Raw genomic sequence first — 15,502 nt, 5'->3', positions numbered from 1 at the left:
TTAACTTTTTTATTAATCTCACCACAATATTGCTAGACACAAGTAAGACGCTAAGATGGCTAAAATACTAACTGCAGAAAAATGGGAAACTTTTTTCTTCTTCAATATTTCATTTCATTTTGCAAGAAGATGTGAAATGCAAATTTTCATCATGACTGCTGCTTAAAGATGCAATTTTTTTTTTTTTTTACAGAGATCGTGAAATTACCGTTCAGAGAATTGTTGTTTACTTGGTTTAGGTCCGTAGGAAGCTGGAAAACAAAGGAAATCTCATCTGGCTGGGGTCTTTTAAAGATTGTGTACACATCCTGACTCCCCTGACTCCATCAGCGCTCTTTTATTCCTCTGTTTTAGGATATGTTCCTGCTTTCCTCCATGGGGCCTCCTGGTGGAGGGAGGACTCGCATATCAGGCCGCCTGCAGAGTCGCTTCAATCTCATCAACATGACATTCCCGGCTGTGAGTGAGCCTCCACATGGAACTCCTTTGATTTAATAGAAAACAGGAAAAGCCCTAATTAACTTGTTCCTGTTCTTTTAAAACATGTGCCGTTTTAAACCATTAATCCCAACATAAAATGTTTTATTATGTGAAACATGTCTTGTAATTGAGCCTGTGTGTGTCCTCATCCTAGCTGCCCCTTTGTTGATATTGTATTCTGCTCATTATCATTCTCGGTGTCTCCTGCTCTGGCAGAATTGCAATGAAAATGATGATAATGATAAGAGTAGGAGCACTGAAGGCTCTCTGATTTGGCAGAATGCACAAAAAGACTCCTGACTGACTGATTGCTGCTCAGTTTTGATTTTCCTCTTGCAATCTGAAAGCTCACTCAACTACAACACACCCACACACACACACACACACACGTATCCTGTTTAACATTTATTTTCATCTCATCTTTTCTAATTTGTCCCTCTGACTTACCATGGCCTGGTATAGGCATCATCCAGCTTGTTTTCAATATCATTTCATTTTCTATTCCCTTACCTTATCTCCCACATGCATTTGCCTCATTTTTTTTGTAATCTTTGCTGATCTCTTTCCTCCTACCCATCATCTCTCTCTCTCTCTCTCTCTCTCTCTCTCTCTCTCTCTCTCTCTCGCTCTCTCATATGTTTCTACCACTCTCTTGTTCATTTTAAAAGTGTCATTTTTAAATGTGATCATTTCTGATACACTGCATGTCTTTATTGTATGTGTATCAACCCCCCTCCCATCCCCCCCCCCCCCCCCCCCTTTCTGTCTCTAGGAGTCTCAGATCAAGCGTATCTATGGAACAATGATAAACCAGAAGTTGCAGGAGTTTGAGGAAGAGGTTAAGCCCATAGGAAATGTTCTGACTCAGGCTACGCTGGAGTTGTACTATGCTATATCTGCCCGCTTCTTACCCACTCCTGCTAAAATACATTACCTCTTTAACCTCAGAGACATATCCAAGGTGAAATGCTAATTATTTTATGAACTAGCAAGTACATAGGTTTCAGAACCCAGGTTAGCTGCTTGGGAGTTTATCATATTACGTGATTTGGGTGCGGTGTAATCTAGTGTTATTTTAATCTCTCATTAACTCATTTGAACGTTTCTCTCTTTTTTTCCATCTTCAGGTCTTCCAAGGTCTTCTACGATCTCATAAAGACTTTCATGACACCAAGCAGAGCATCACACGCCTTTGGATACATGAGTGCTTTAGGTAATTATGTCATGAAGTATAAACACATACAGTTGTATTCAAAATTATTCAACTCCCATTGTAAATTAGGTGTTTCATATGTTTTCTGCCCCTAGCCAGTTTAGGTATTTCATACATTTTTTGCCCCTAGCCAGTTCAGGTATTTCATGTGTTCCAGCTCAAGCACACCTGATGCCACTAATGAAGCCCTTGATTAGTTGCATCAGGTGTGCTTGAGACAACACCTGATTTGCATATTTGTGCTGTTGTGAGGGATTCTATTCAGGGGGTTGAATCGTTTTGAAACTGGAGAAATCATAAGTTGCATTTTTAGTTGAATTTGAAGCAGTCATTGTGTTGAACTATTTCAGCTGCTTTTGTTTGATTTGTTCCTTGCAAATAGCTGAAAGTCTGTACATTTTGACAATAAACTTGATTTGCCATGGGGGTTGAATAATTTTGATTGCAACTGTATGTTTACAGCTATACACTCATATGTCAACATTCAGTTGATTACTCATCGTGTCTGTGTAAAGAGTGTTTTCAGATCGGCTGGTGGATCAAGCAGATATGGAGGCATTTGTTGGGCTTTTGACTGAGAAACTGGGCTCCTTGTTTGATCTCACTTACCACAACCTCTGTCCCAACAAACAACCACCTATATTTGGTATGCAATGGCCCTATTTAGAATATTATAAATGGGTAAAGGCATGAACACATGTCTTTTAGATGTCTTTAAAACATATCAATTTACTGTTTGCTGTTTGCTATACTAAGGGCACAAAATAAACAAATATTTTACTCACATAAAACCCACATTGTATAGAAAAAAACAGCAAAAACCAGATGGTTTTAAATCTGCATTTGAAGTTATTTATTTGTTTGCTTGATTGGTGGGTTGATGATTGATTTGAGTTTGACTTCATGCAGATGCTGTTGGTCCTCTTTGTTTTCTGTTTGTAGGGGATTTCCTGAAGGAACCGCGTGTGTATGAAGATTTGGTGGATTTTAAATCTCTGAAAAGATTTCTAGAGTCTCAACTGGAGGACTACAACCTCACACCTGGAGTTGTCCCAATGAGTCTGGTGCTCTTTAGAGATGCTATTGAACATGGTCAGCTCATAGCTCCAGCACATATCACAACTCACAAAAGTCAAAACACACTAGCACAAATATCCCAGTCTTGGAATAGTTAGTCCAGTCTATGAATAGTTAGTCCAGTATCTGAATAACTAGTCTAGTGTATGAATAACTAGTCCAGTCTATGAATGGCTATCCCAGTTCATGGGTAGTTAGTCCAGTCTATGAGTAGTTAGTCCGTCTCTGAATAGCTAGTCCAGTCTGTGAGTAGCTATATCTATCTATAAGTAGCTGCAATAACCCAGTCTGTGAGCAGCTAGCACATTCTATAAGTAGCTAGCCCAGTCTATGAATTGCTACTGTATCCCAGTTATGTGAGTAGCTAGTCCAGTCTATAAATAGATAGCCAATGACAGTCTAATGCATGAGTAGCCAGTTCAGTGCATGAATAGCAAATCCAGTGCAAGTGCATGAGTAACCAGACCAGGTTATGTTCACTGCTTGAGTATCTAGTGCCAGTTTAGGTGGCTATGAGTAAGCAGTAGAGTGCGGTATGTCCAATGGCAATCCAGTCTATGAGTCACTAGCATAATGCCTCAGTAGCCAGTGTAATGGCTGTCTAATGCATGAGTAGCCCCCAACTCTAAAAAGAAAGAGCTCAAATGTCCCACTTCTGGAGTTAAAGTGAAAATACAAGAGTATAGAAGCAAACTAGGCTGCAAAAGTCCAGGGCAAAGTTGAGCCTAGTGATCCCTTGTTACTTGAATAATTGCCCTTCTAGATCTTATTATAAAGGACGCAATTATATTACAAACCCCATAAGAGGGTAAACAATTATGCGACCAGTCCCACAACACAGTGTGTAATCAGTCTGTGTCACTCAACACTGGGTATAAACTTGGCACAGCGCATACACATTCCACTGAATTAAGTTGTATATTAAACACAGGGGTATAAGATTAGACACGTTACACTCAGCTCACTGCAGACCATTAAACCAATCAAATGAACTTGATTATGAGATTAGTTCTTGTGAGCTGTTGTGCATGCTTATATGTCAATGAGTTACTGTAAAGTGCTTATGTGGTAATTATTTGTGTTAGCATGTTTGATTTATTGTGAGCGCTCTTGCTAATATCGTTTTTTTTGTTTTGTTTGTTTTTTTTAATAGTGACACGGGTGATGCGTGTGATTAGTCAGCCGAGAGGAAATATGCTTTTGGTGGGGGTTGGAGGATCTGGTAGGCAGAGCCTTACCAAACTGGCCACTTATATCTGTGACTACCTGTTGTTTCAAGTGGAGGTCACCAAGCAGTACCGCAAGCCGGAGTTCAGAGAGGGTATGCTCTTATAACTAAGATGTCCAGATTGCGTTAGATATCCTGACTTGCGCTCAAAAATTCTTTATTTGTCCAGTGAGAACACTTTTTTGGGCATTGTGAATTATTGTGAATGTTGATATACACAGCACATGTGCAAACCATTAACAGCATAGAACCCCCACAACTTTTAGCCTGCATATAACCGTGGTTTAAACACAGTTAATTTTTCTGCAGTCATCTTTGAGGGTTACACGTTTGGCTCCCTTAAATAGCACGAAACTCTCGATGCTCTTCAGCACATGCATAAACAAGTAACTTCGGAGTCATAGCCACTCAAAAAAAAAAAATTTTTAATGAAATCTGACCCATTTTATAATGGGCGCCGAAAAGCAACTTATTCGTTTTTTCGTTTTGGGTTTGTAAATGAATCATGAAATAACAAGCCATTTGATCATTTTCTAATATTTGATACTGTATTGAATATGAAAAGAACGTATGATACACGGATTAGGTTTCAACACAGATTTTAAGACAAATAAGATCTGCTCGTTTGTATAACACACAAAACATATATGCATGCGTGTTTCTCCATAACTAACACAGAAAAACACCCATCTGAAAAAATTTTAATATCGTGGAAAAGTTCCTTTTTTTTCCATAATTTAATTAAAAAAGTGGAACGTTCATATATTCTATATTCATTACACATAAAGTGAAATCTTTCAAGGCTTTTTTTTTTTGTTTTAATCTTTATGATTACAGCTTACGGCTCATGGAAATCCAGCAAAAATCCAGCATCTCAAAGTATTCGAATAATCAGAATAATATGAAAGTTCCACTTTTTGAATTAAATGACAGGGAAAAAATGAACTTTTGCACAATATTCCAATTTTTTGAGATGTACCTGTATATCTGTGTATTCATCAGCATAAGAATCTGACAGGCTCTTTTTACTGAAGGGGTGGTTCTTGCTTATCCATATGTAATATTTCTACTGATACGTCAGTGAAGCAATTTCCCGTTGTAGTCAATATATGATCCTATTAAGAATAAATTGGTGTGTATACCCATCTCCCATATGAAGTCCAATTATTAAATTATGACCCCTACCACTTTTCTGACCCCTCTGTTCCCTACTGGACTTTATAACAGAATTAATTAACGACTCTACTATACCGAAATCAGAAAAATATGTATCCTTTTTTTTTTTTTTTTTTTTTTGTGCATATTTCTAGCACTCAGTTCGGTGTGATAATTGAGCTAACTCTATTTTCCACTGCAGTGAAATGAAGTTTTTGATATTCCTGACGACGACGTATTGCTGACTTTTAAATCCATCAAATAAACAGAAGAGTACAAACACAAGAATGAAGTTAATGAAGTGTTTTGAGTTCTCTTTGCATAAATATAATTGCTGTGTCTAATGCAGACATTAAGAAGCTGTACAGGCTGACCGGAGTGGACAACAAGCCCAGTGTTTTCCTGTTTAATGACACTCAGATCGTGGACGAGTCGTTTCTAGAGGACATCAACAACATCCTCAGTTCTGGAGAAGTGCCCAACCTGTACAAGCCAGATGAATTTGAGGAGGTCTGACTACTCCTGATTAAAACTTACATGTTAAATGTGTTAGCGTGCATGTGGATGTGTTCAGTGATAGCGTTGTGATATTTCTGCCGTGCAGATCCTGAGTGCTCTTACCGAGTCTGCAAGGAAGGACAACGTGTCCGAGACGCCAGACTCCATGTTTAACTACCTGATAGAGCGTGTGAGAAACAACCTCCACATAGTGCTGTGCATGAGTCCTGTAGGAGACCCTTTCAGGTACTTATTCTTCTGCAACAGCAAGATACGTATTGATTTCATTGCATAAAGAGAGAAAACAAGGAACCACTGCTGACTCCATCCCAGACACTACTTTATGAAATGAATGCCTCAAATGCTTGAATGGAATTGGACTAAATTGATTGAATGTGTGAAATTCGGTCAGCATTTGCTGAGTAGCCTAGTCCTGAAATCAAATCACACACCTCACCTATAATGATGATAATAAATACTGAAATGATTTCTGCAGGTCCCATTTTGGTCATGGCTATAGTTTTCTAATTCAGTGCTACATTCAGAGAGAACTCAAAGAGAGCCCTGAAGCCATCTTATTATTTCATTTTTATGAGTTTCACAGTGCAGAAATCAGCGCACTGATATTCAGTCCGACTGGGAGAGTAAGTCTCCGCCAAAGTGAAAGCAATTTACTGAGCCAGACAGAGAACCACTTCTACCTCACCTGTCATCCTGAGATCTTCATCAACAGTCAGCATGAGTGCTAGGAGTTGCCCGGTCCTGACCTTCCTTTCTAGTCTTCCCGTTACGTACTGCCTTCACTTGGGTTTAATATTCAGCAAAAACTCTCTATCTGTCTCTCTTTCTCTCTTATTAGTGCTCTCTCTTCTCCTCTCCCTCTTTAATCAGTGATTTGCATCTCTTGTCAGCATAACGAGGTGGCTTGTGTCAAGTGACCCTGGGGTCACACCTAATTAAAAATGACAGCGTCTGAATCAGGCTTCGGGCTCAGGCCGAACGGCCTTATTTGTTATTGGTGGGTTTATTACCATGGTAGCACTTTAATGGCAACTACTGGCCCAAAAGGCAGCATAATCATGCATGACAAATCAGCAAACGAACACTGGGTGACCTGTGAGTGGAGTAGGGAATATAGGCTGTGTGTGTGGAAGAAAATTATGTGAAATTAGGTAATAACCACCCAGTCCTCCCTATTAGTAACATTAAAACATTTAGAGGTGTCTGAAGGCAGATTTACATACAGCTAGTAAGGTGAAATACCATTGCTTTTTTTTTATTTTTTTTTAACCTTTTAACTCAATCGTTGAGTGTGTGTGCATGTGTGTACGTGTGTGTGCAGGAATCGTATTCGTCAATACCCAGCGTTAGTGAACTGCACTACTATAGACTGGTTCTCTGAGTGGCCACAAGATGCTTTACTAGAAGTAGCTGAGAGATATTTGCATGGGCTCACCTTGGGGAATGAGGAAGGGGTAAAACAAACACACACACACACACATACTATTGCAGAACTCATTAAAACCTTTATATTACATACACTCACTGTCCACTTTAAGCAATTATCCAATCGGCCGTTCATATGGCAGCAGCACAGTGCATTAAATCATGCAAATACAGGTCAAGAGCTTCAGTTTTTGTTCACATCAAACATCAGGATGGACAGGTAAAGATTGGAAAAATGTCACCTATTCTTTTTCCAATCTTCACCTGCCTAGTTTTGTGCCCACTTTTGTGACAGGAGTGGAACAAGATGTGGTCTTCTGCTGTTGTACCCCTGGATCTGCCTCGGGTTCAACATGGTCTGAGATGTTTTTCTGAGTTACTCTAGACCTACTGTCAGCTCAAACCAGCCTGGCCGTTCACTTCTGACCTCTCTTGCCAACAAGGCTTTTCCACCACAAGGTTTTTTCGCTTTTCTCACCATTCTGTGTAAAACTGTTGATGCATGAAAATCCCAGGAGATCGGCGATTTCTAAAATAACAAATCCAGCTCGTTTGGCAACAAACTATGCCAAAGTCAAAGTCGTTGAGATAACAGTTTCCCCCATTCTGATATTTGATGTAAATATTAACTGAAACTCATGGCCTGTATCTGCATGATTTTATGCATTGCACTGATACCATATGGTTGGCTGTTTTTTTTTGGTTTTTTTTCAAAAAAAAAAAAAAAAGGCATTAACAGAAACTCTACACTTATTGGCTCATTATGCTTGTTAGTCTGTTCAAATATTTATTTAGATATGAAAGGTGCCACGACATAAATCTGTACTGCCACGTAGATAAAATATTATCCAGATATTGTATTAGACCAAGACTCTATTAGTTCAGGTTAAAAGGAGGATTATGGAGGAGACCGCTAAGATTAGATTACAGCCATCACTCTGAGAATCTGATACCATTTGATGAGATTTATTAGTTGAATTAATATCAGTTATATGTCTAACCTGCAGACCCAGACCAAAGTGGCTTGTATCTTTGTGACTATGCACCAGTCAGTAGTGCAGTTTTCTCAGAGGATGAAGCTGGAGCTCAAGAGGCACAACTATGTCACACCCACCAACTACCTTGAACTTGTGACTGGATATAAGAAGTATGTATGCATCTATTTCTGTTTTCAATGATAAGTAATAAAGAAGAAAGAAAGAGATGTAGACAGACTCTTTGTCTATATAACTCTCTCAGTCTCTGCGTTACAGGTTTCAAATACCTTTTGCTACCATATTTTTCTGTTATCTCTCTCTCTCTCTGTCTCACACACACTCATACACACTCTGTTAGGTTGTTGGCTGAGAAGCGCGGCGAGCTTGGTGAGCAGGTGTCTAAACTGAGGAACGGTTTGTTTAAGATTGATGAGACTCGCAGTAAAGTGGAGGCCATGTCAGTGGAACTGGAAGACTCCAAGAAGAAAGTGGCCGAGTTCCAGAAGCAGTGCGAGGAGTACCTGGTCATCATTGTACAACAGAAGAGAGAAGCAGATGAACAGCAGAAGGTGATTGGCAGATAGAAAACTGTATTGTGTGTGTGTATCTCCATGTGATTACGTTCATGGAGACATATTTACACCTGTTTTATTGTCCATTCGTTAACGCTGATTCTCTTAATGTGCGGTTGTTTTCTGAACATAAAATAAGTGGGTTGATTTGTGTACGTCTTGATGCACCTTCTTGTGTGTGTGTGTGTGTGTGTGTGTGTATGTTTGTATGACCTGTTGTGTGTAGGCTGTAAGTGCTCACAGTGAGAAGATTGCCGCAGAAGAGATAAAGTGCAAGGCGATGGCCGATAATGCTCAGCGAGATCTTGACGAAGCCCTGCCTGCTCTAGAGGAGGCCATGAAGGTCGGCTGAGTTTCTTTTCTACTATACCATTCACAAACTGAACATCTCCTTACAGAGCTCAGCTTATATCACTATTTGCTATATACCGTTGTGAGAAATGTTTCGGAATAATTTGGGATGATTTAGATTTCTAAACGAATGGGAAATGTAACCTTTCCTTATTTGATAGTTCATCTAATAAGTATGGGCTTAATAAACGATACAAAGTATGGGGGGAAGGCATGATAGAGACAGGCCTATGGGGGAATTTCGGCAGGACACCGGGGTTATACCCCTACTCTTTTACAAGAAGTGTCCTGGGATTTTTAATGAACACAGAGAGTTTAACATCTCCGACGAAAGACAGTGCTGTTTTTATAGTATAGTGTCCCCGTCACTATACTGGGGCATTACACACAGACCACAGGGTGAGCACCACCTGCTGGCCTCACTAATACCACTTCCAGCAGCAACCTTAGTTTCCCCCAGGAGGTCTCCCATCCAGTTACTGGCCACGCTCAACCCTGCCTAGCTTCAATGGGAAACCAGGGTGATATGGTGATATGGCTCTGGCGATTTGTTTTCTCACAGCTGTAATTATAAAAATGGTAACAGTAGTACTACTGATAATGCTTTTAAGTGTAAATATACACTCACCACTTCATTTAACAGGAACACTTTTACCCTTGCTTAATAATGCAATTATTTAATCAGCCAATCATGTGGCAGCAGTGCAGTACATAAAGTCATGCAGCTACAGGACAAGCGCTTCTGTTAATGGGGGAAAATATCTGATCTCATTGGCACGGTTGTTGTTGCTAAATGGGATGTTTGATGTGACGATGGCTTTTCTAGCGTCACCTGATCTTTTTCCAATCTTCAACCGTGCATGTTTGGTGAACCTGTGCACACTGTAGCCTCAGAATCCCGTGGCTCACACAAGTGGAACCCGATGCTGTTGTAGCACATCCACCCTGTGCAATCTGAGATGCTTTTCTGCTCACCATAGTTATAAAGAGTGGCTGTTTTAGTTACCGTAGTCTTCCTAAAAATGGCTCCAAAAACCACGCCGTGGTCTGAGATCAGATTTTCCCCCTTTCTGATGTTTGAGGTGAACTTTAATTGAAGCTCTTATCCTGTATCTGTATGAATGAATTGATGCATTGTCTTGGCTGATTGGGTAATTGCATGAATGAACATGGGTACAGGTGATTTACAGGTGTTTTTAATAGGCCAGTGTGTATTTTAGAAGTATTGATTGGAATATTGTAGTTACAGATCAACTTTGTGTGTTACTGCTAGTAGCCTAACTTCAAATTCAATGTCTGTGTATTTCCCACATACCAAGCAAAAAAGATGGCCGGAATTGTGTTCTAACGTGTTTCCTTGCTCTTACTAACTCTGTCTCCTGCTGTGCAGGCCCTGGAGTCCCTGAATAAGAAGGATATGACCGAGATCAAGTCTTACGGTCGGCCCCCGGCACTGGTAGAGACTGTGATGCAGGCAGTCATGATTTTGAGAGGATGTGAACCCACCTGGGCTGAAGCTAAGAGACAGCTTGGTAAGAGGCAGAGAAAAAGAGCATATATTTACTGGTTGATCATTGGATAATGGAGAGACCCGATAACAAAGTGGACCTAAAGAAGAAATTTTACTCAAAGAAACTCGTTATAATAGAGAGGTAAAATAGAGAGTCACATCAAAAGAGCTAAACAATGCTAATATACAGAGCAGTGGAAATGTAATCAACAACTAGAAAGTACATTTAAATGTTTAAACACATACTCTGGAGCAGCCGAACTGATGGCACAGAAATCGGTGTATTAGCATTGTCATTGTACTCCACTGTCTGTGTGTGTGGTAGGTGAAGCCAGTTTCATTAAACAGCTGGTGCACTTTGATAAAGATAACATATCAGACCGCGTGCTGAAGAAGATTGGCCAGTACTGCACACAGCCTGACTTCCAACCTGATATCATTGGCAGAGTCTCGCTGGCAGCCAAGTCTCTCTGCATGTGGGTCAGAGCCATGGATGTAAGACCCAATACCCACAGACACACCCAAGTGCACTGACGCTTATTTAATTGCAGTTACACACTCAATATTTATGGGTTCGTTTTCATGTATTCCAACTTTTCTTTAAATTCATGAATCTTTGCATACCTGTGTGTCCGTGCTTTGTCTCAGGTATATGGCCGTATCTACCGGGTGGTGGAGCCGAAGCGCGCTAGGCTGCATGGAGCCATGACTCAGTTGGCAGAGAAACAGACCTCGCTGGCCGAAGCCCAGACCAAACTCCGAGAGGTCAGCGCGAGTGTAGTTTTCACTATGGGCTCTAACTGGCAAATTCCTTTCAAATTTGCATTTGAACTTTAATTACTTTTAATGGCTTAGTGTTCGAATGCATTTGAATATTAAGGAGACTAAAAGCTTCCACTGAGCCCAGAAAGAACAAACGTGTCACTTCATATCATCGTTTTATCATAATGCTTCTCTGTTTATTTGAATTTACCCACGGTAATATTTTTTTTGCATTACTTTTTCATACATTTTGTACGTGATCTGTATTTTTAAAACAGTGCCTTTAACTCAAGGCAGATCTCTAGCATCCAAAACCATGTGACTGACATGACAGTTGACCAACCACATACCTTGCCTGTAGCATGTCAGCAAACGCATTAGACTGACTCATTTACTAACTGCTGAAAACTTTGTTAAGGGGGATTTATGAGGTTTTTACGACACATCTCTTGTGTGTGTGTGTGTAGGTGGGAGAGAAACTGGACCAGTTACAGACACAGTATAGTGAGAAGCTGAGTCAAAAGGAAGATTTGAGGAAAAAGTCAGAAGACATGGAGCTTAAACTGGACCGAGCTGGCAAACTGGTGTCTGGACTGGCTGGAGAGAGAGTACGCTGGGAAAAGACTGTAGAGGTACACACGCACACGAGCATGCACACACATGCATACGCACGCAGACATGCACACTTAATGAAACCAGGCAATACTACAGATTGTGTATTTTTTCTTAATGCAGGATCTGGAGATGGACATGGGTTATCTAGTGGGAGACTGTCTACTGGCTGCTGCGTTTCTCTCATACATGGGTCCTTTTCTGTCCAACTACAGAGACGAGCTGCTCACCAGGATCTGGATAAAACAGGTTATTCCTCTTCTCCTTACAATCGTAACATTTTTCACATTACCGTCGTTCTGTACCTCACTCTTCTTTCCTTATACTCACACTCTATCTGTAGTTCAAGGAGTTGGAGGTTCCATGCTCTCCAGGATTCAGCTTTGCTGTTTTCCTCTCCAAAGCGACAGCCGTGCGTGACTGGAACATCCAGGGTCTTCCCTCCGATGCTTTCTCCACTGAGAATGGAGTTATCGTCACCCGCGGCAACCGGTCAGCCCTCACCAGACTGATCTCCCAGCACTACTTTGACCGACAGACCGTCTCTAGTGCTAATTAGAATAACGGCAGTATCTCATGAATAATGATGACTAATGAATAGTGATAGCAGGGTAATTAGCTAAAGATAATAGTAAGCTCTGCGATGTGGACGTCCATTTATAGACCAGTGCTAATTTCCTTTCACAGAAACAGAAGGTCACCAGACAGGGCATATTTTTTTTTCTTTCAATTTTTTTTTTTTTTTTTTTTTTGTGGAGATTATGGATTATTATGAATTATTTGGGGATAATGTCTCAGACGTCCACAGTAATGGCTAATGTCCTGTCTGTCTCTCTTTCTCTACGTCTTTCCCCAGATGGCCATTAATGGTGGACCCTCAAGGACAAGCGCTGAAGTGGATTAAGAACATGGAGTCTAAAAGAGTGAATAATCACGCACACAATTGCACAATGCCCAAACCTTTTCAACACCAATTTTATACACTGTGCTTGGTATAAAGATCAAATTATCCAGAGCTCAGTGTGAAAAAAAAAGGTGAGGGTTTGTATAGAAACTGAATGGAGACAAGCAAACGGAAGGTATTAGACAAGATTATAGCTCCCTCCGTATTGCAAAAGCGTAACCCCTTCACGTCAGTCAGCCAACCCATTTTAGTCTGAGTCGTGACATTGTGTACAGCCCACAGACTCCAGTATCTTTCTTAATTAGTGTAGAACAAATGAACACCACCAAATCTACGGCACATTGAAAGCTGCATCATTTCTGTCACTCATTCTTCTTACCTGCTTTCTGTTCCTCTTTCCTTCACACACTAGTTCTCTACACACAGTTCTATTAATATGCTATCTCTCTCTCTCTCTCTCTCTCTCTCTCTCTTTTGTGTTTTGGAGGCTGCAGTTGTTCGTTTCTTTATTGAGGTGAGATGGAGTCTTTTTTTTTTTTCTCTCTGTGCTCAGGCGTTCTTTGAAAAAGAGAGCACAGCATGGGAGATGTTGATGGAGTATTTAGAGAGCAGAAACGACACACAGGAGTAACACACAGACACACACACACACACACACACACACACACACAATGACACCATTATACACATTTACACACCTAGGCTTGAATCTTTGTCCTGACCATCTGGTCACTGTGCTTTTCTCTGTCTCTTGTCTCTCAGCTTAGCCTCATTTGTTGTACAGGTCTCTGCTCCTCCCTCGCCCCCTTTTTCTCTCTGCCCCTCTATGTCCCTCTGTCTCTTTTCCTGTCTGTCGGTCTCTCTCTCCTCTTTTCGCGCTGTTTCTCTGACCTTTTCCTCCTCTCTGCAGGTCCTTTCATGCTTTCATGTCTTGCTGGGGTGGCCAGTGCCATTCACACACTACAGCTAAATGCTGACATTTAGGAACAATCACGAAATGTCTTACACTGACAGTCCTGAAGCTTTTCTTTCTTCTCCCCTCTTACTATTGCTCTCTCTCTCTCGCTCTCTCTCTGCTCCCTTACTCCCTCACACTCACATTTTCTTTAATATCTATTCTGCTTTTTCCTGTCATTTTTGTCTATGCTTTTATCATTTTTTTTTTCCTCTTTTGCCCAGTAGCTTTTGACAGATTTTCATCTATTGTTTGTCTTATCTTTTGAATTTTCTCTCTCTCTCTCTCTCTCTCTCTGTCAGAGCTTAAAGGTGATAGACCTGCAGATGCCAGATTTCTTGCGTGTTTTGGAGAACGCAGTGCAGTTTGGCTCCCCAGTTCTTCTGCAGAATGTACAGGAGGATCTGGATCCCTCACTGGCACCCATACTTAACAAATCTCTCAGCCATGTTGGTCAGTCACACACATGTACACACACGTGCACACACACAGTGCAGTATGCAAAGACCTGTCAGAACCAGGGATATTATAGTCAATAAAGGTTAAAGCTGTATGAAATAATAGAATATACTAAAAGTTGCTCAATGAAAAATTCCATATAGATTAAAACATGGGAACTAAATGGAAACTTCTAATTTTTTTTTTATTCATACAAAATGTGCGAATATTTAGGTTTAGTGTAATGTGGAAAATTGTCTGAAAATATCTTTAATTTAACTCTCTTACATAAAAAAATACATTCTTGTTAACAAAACAAATCTTACCGTGCAGAGGTTAAAGGGTTAGAAGCACCTTCTTGAAAGTGCACCTGCGCATCCACAACTATGTAGAAGTATCTCATAGCTGTACTACAAATCGGAAAACTGAAAACTTCCCCCTCTTGTGTGGGATTCAGGGTGAGTCACAGCCCATGATCAGCTAACTATGGCAATATAGACCAAACCATAAACACATCTCCCGTGAATGAATTTGTATTATATTTATCCACGTTTTAACTTCATTAACTGCCAATATTAATGTAAGCAGCATTATCTGGTTAACTAACGATAGCCGTTATTCAGTATTCGACTGGAATGCTCAAGTTCTTTGAGTGCCTGCCAGCTGCGTGGTGCCTCTGCTTGGAATCACAGTACGTAGCAACCCCTGGTGTGTGTAGTTGAGTGGATTGCTGTGTGTATGCAGGTGGGAGGCTCTTGATGAAGCTGGGAGATAAAGAGGTCGAGTATAACCCAGAGTTCCGTTTCTACATCACCACTAAATTGTCCAATCCACACTATACCCCCGAGATTTCCAGCAAAACCACCATTGTTAACTTCGCTGTGAAGGAACAGGTGTGTGTGTGTGTGTGTGTGTGTGTGTGTGTGTGTGTGTGTGTGTGTGTGTGTGTGTTGGTTTGACATGTTGTGCATCGCTAAAAATGCATTTGCCATTGTGAAGCCACGTTTTTTTTAATAGTGCTTTGTGTCTGTGTGTGTGTCTGTCGGTGTCTGTGTGTGGGTGTGGGTGTGTGTAGGGTCTGGAGGCTCAGCTGTTGGGTATAGTGGTGCGTAAGGAGCGTCCTGAGCTAGAGGAACAGAAAGACTCTTTGGTAATCAACATTGCCTCAGGCAAGAGGAAACTACAGGAGCTAGAGGATGAGATTCTTCGGTGGGCTTCACACACACACACACACACACACACACACACACACACACACACACACACATACACACACACACATTAAACGCCTCCATTAAAGCATGTCCACATACTTCATAGCACT

General features: G+C 40.7%; 1 protein-coding gene across 6 annotated transcripts in view; it reads left to right on the top strand.

Annotated features, from left to right (window-relative positions):
- dnah2 (dynein, axonemal, heavy chain 2) overlaps positions 1 to 15,502 on the top strand; it is a 145,985-nt gene that overhangs the window by 107,430 nt on the left and 23,053 nt on the right. For all 6 annotated transcript variants that reach the window (XM_017472857.2, XM_017472858.2, XM_017472856.2 and 3 more), the window contains 22 exons: positions 355 to 459; positions 1,253 to 1,441; positions 1,608 to 1,693; positions 2,209 to 2,339; positions 2,636 to 2,785; positions 3,924 to 4,091; positions 5,503 to 5,663; positions 5,758 to 5,897; positions 6,994 to 7,126; positions 8,105 to 8,244; positions 8,433 to 8,643; positions 8,873 to 8,989; positions 10,388 to 10,529; positions 10,833 to 11,002; positions 11,156 to 11,272; positions 11,737 to 11,901; positions 12,005 to 12,130; positions 12,225 to 12,373; positions 12,738 to 12,804; positions 14,043 to 14,193; positions 14,923 to 15,071; positions 15,254 to 15,387. In XM_017472857.2, coding sequence (XP_017328346.1) covers positions 355 to 459; positions 1,253 to 1,441; positions 1,608 to 1,693; positions 2,209 to 2,339; positions 2,636 to 2,785; positions 3,924 to 4,091; positions 5,503 to 5,663; positions 5,758 to 5,897; positions 6,994 to 7,126; positions 8,105 to 8,244; positions 8,433 to 8,643; positions 8,873 to 8,989; positions 10,388 to 10,529; positions 10,833 to 11,002; positions 11,156 to 11,272; positions 11,737 to 11,901; positions 12,005 to 12,130; positions 12,225 to 12,373; positions 12,738 to 12,804; positions 14,043 to 14,193; positions 14,923 to 15,071; positions 15,254 to 15,387 — 3,101 coding nt within the window. The remainder of the gene's footprint in view (positions 1 to 354; positions 460 to 1,252; positions 1,442 to 1,607; positions 1,694 to 2,208; positions 2,340 to 2,635; positions 2,786 to 3,923; positions 4,092 to 5,502; positions 5,664 to 5,757; positions 5,898 to 6,993; positions 7,127 to 8,104; positions 8,245 to 8,432; positions 8,644 to 8,872; positions 8,990 to 10,387; positions 10,530 to 10,832; positions 11,003 to 11,155; positions 11,273 to 11,736; positions 11,902 to 12,004; positions 12,131 to 12,224; positions 12,374 to 12,737; positions 12,805 to 14,042; positions 14,194 to 14,922; positions 15,072 to 15,253; positions 15,388 to 15,502) is intronic.

The sequence above is a fragment of the Ictalurus punctatus genome, chromosome 7, assembly GCF_001660625.3.
Source record: "Ictalurus punctatus breed USDA103 chromosome 7, Coco_2.0, whole genome shotgun sequence".
Taxonomy (NCBI): Eukaryota; Metazoa; Chordata; class Actinopteri; order Siluriformes; family Ictaluridae; genus Ictalurus; species Ictalurus punctatus.
This window is presented reverse-complemented; position numbering and strand designations above follow the sequence as displayed.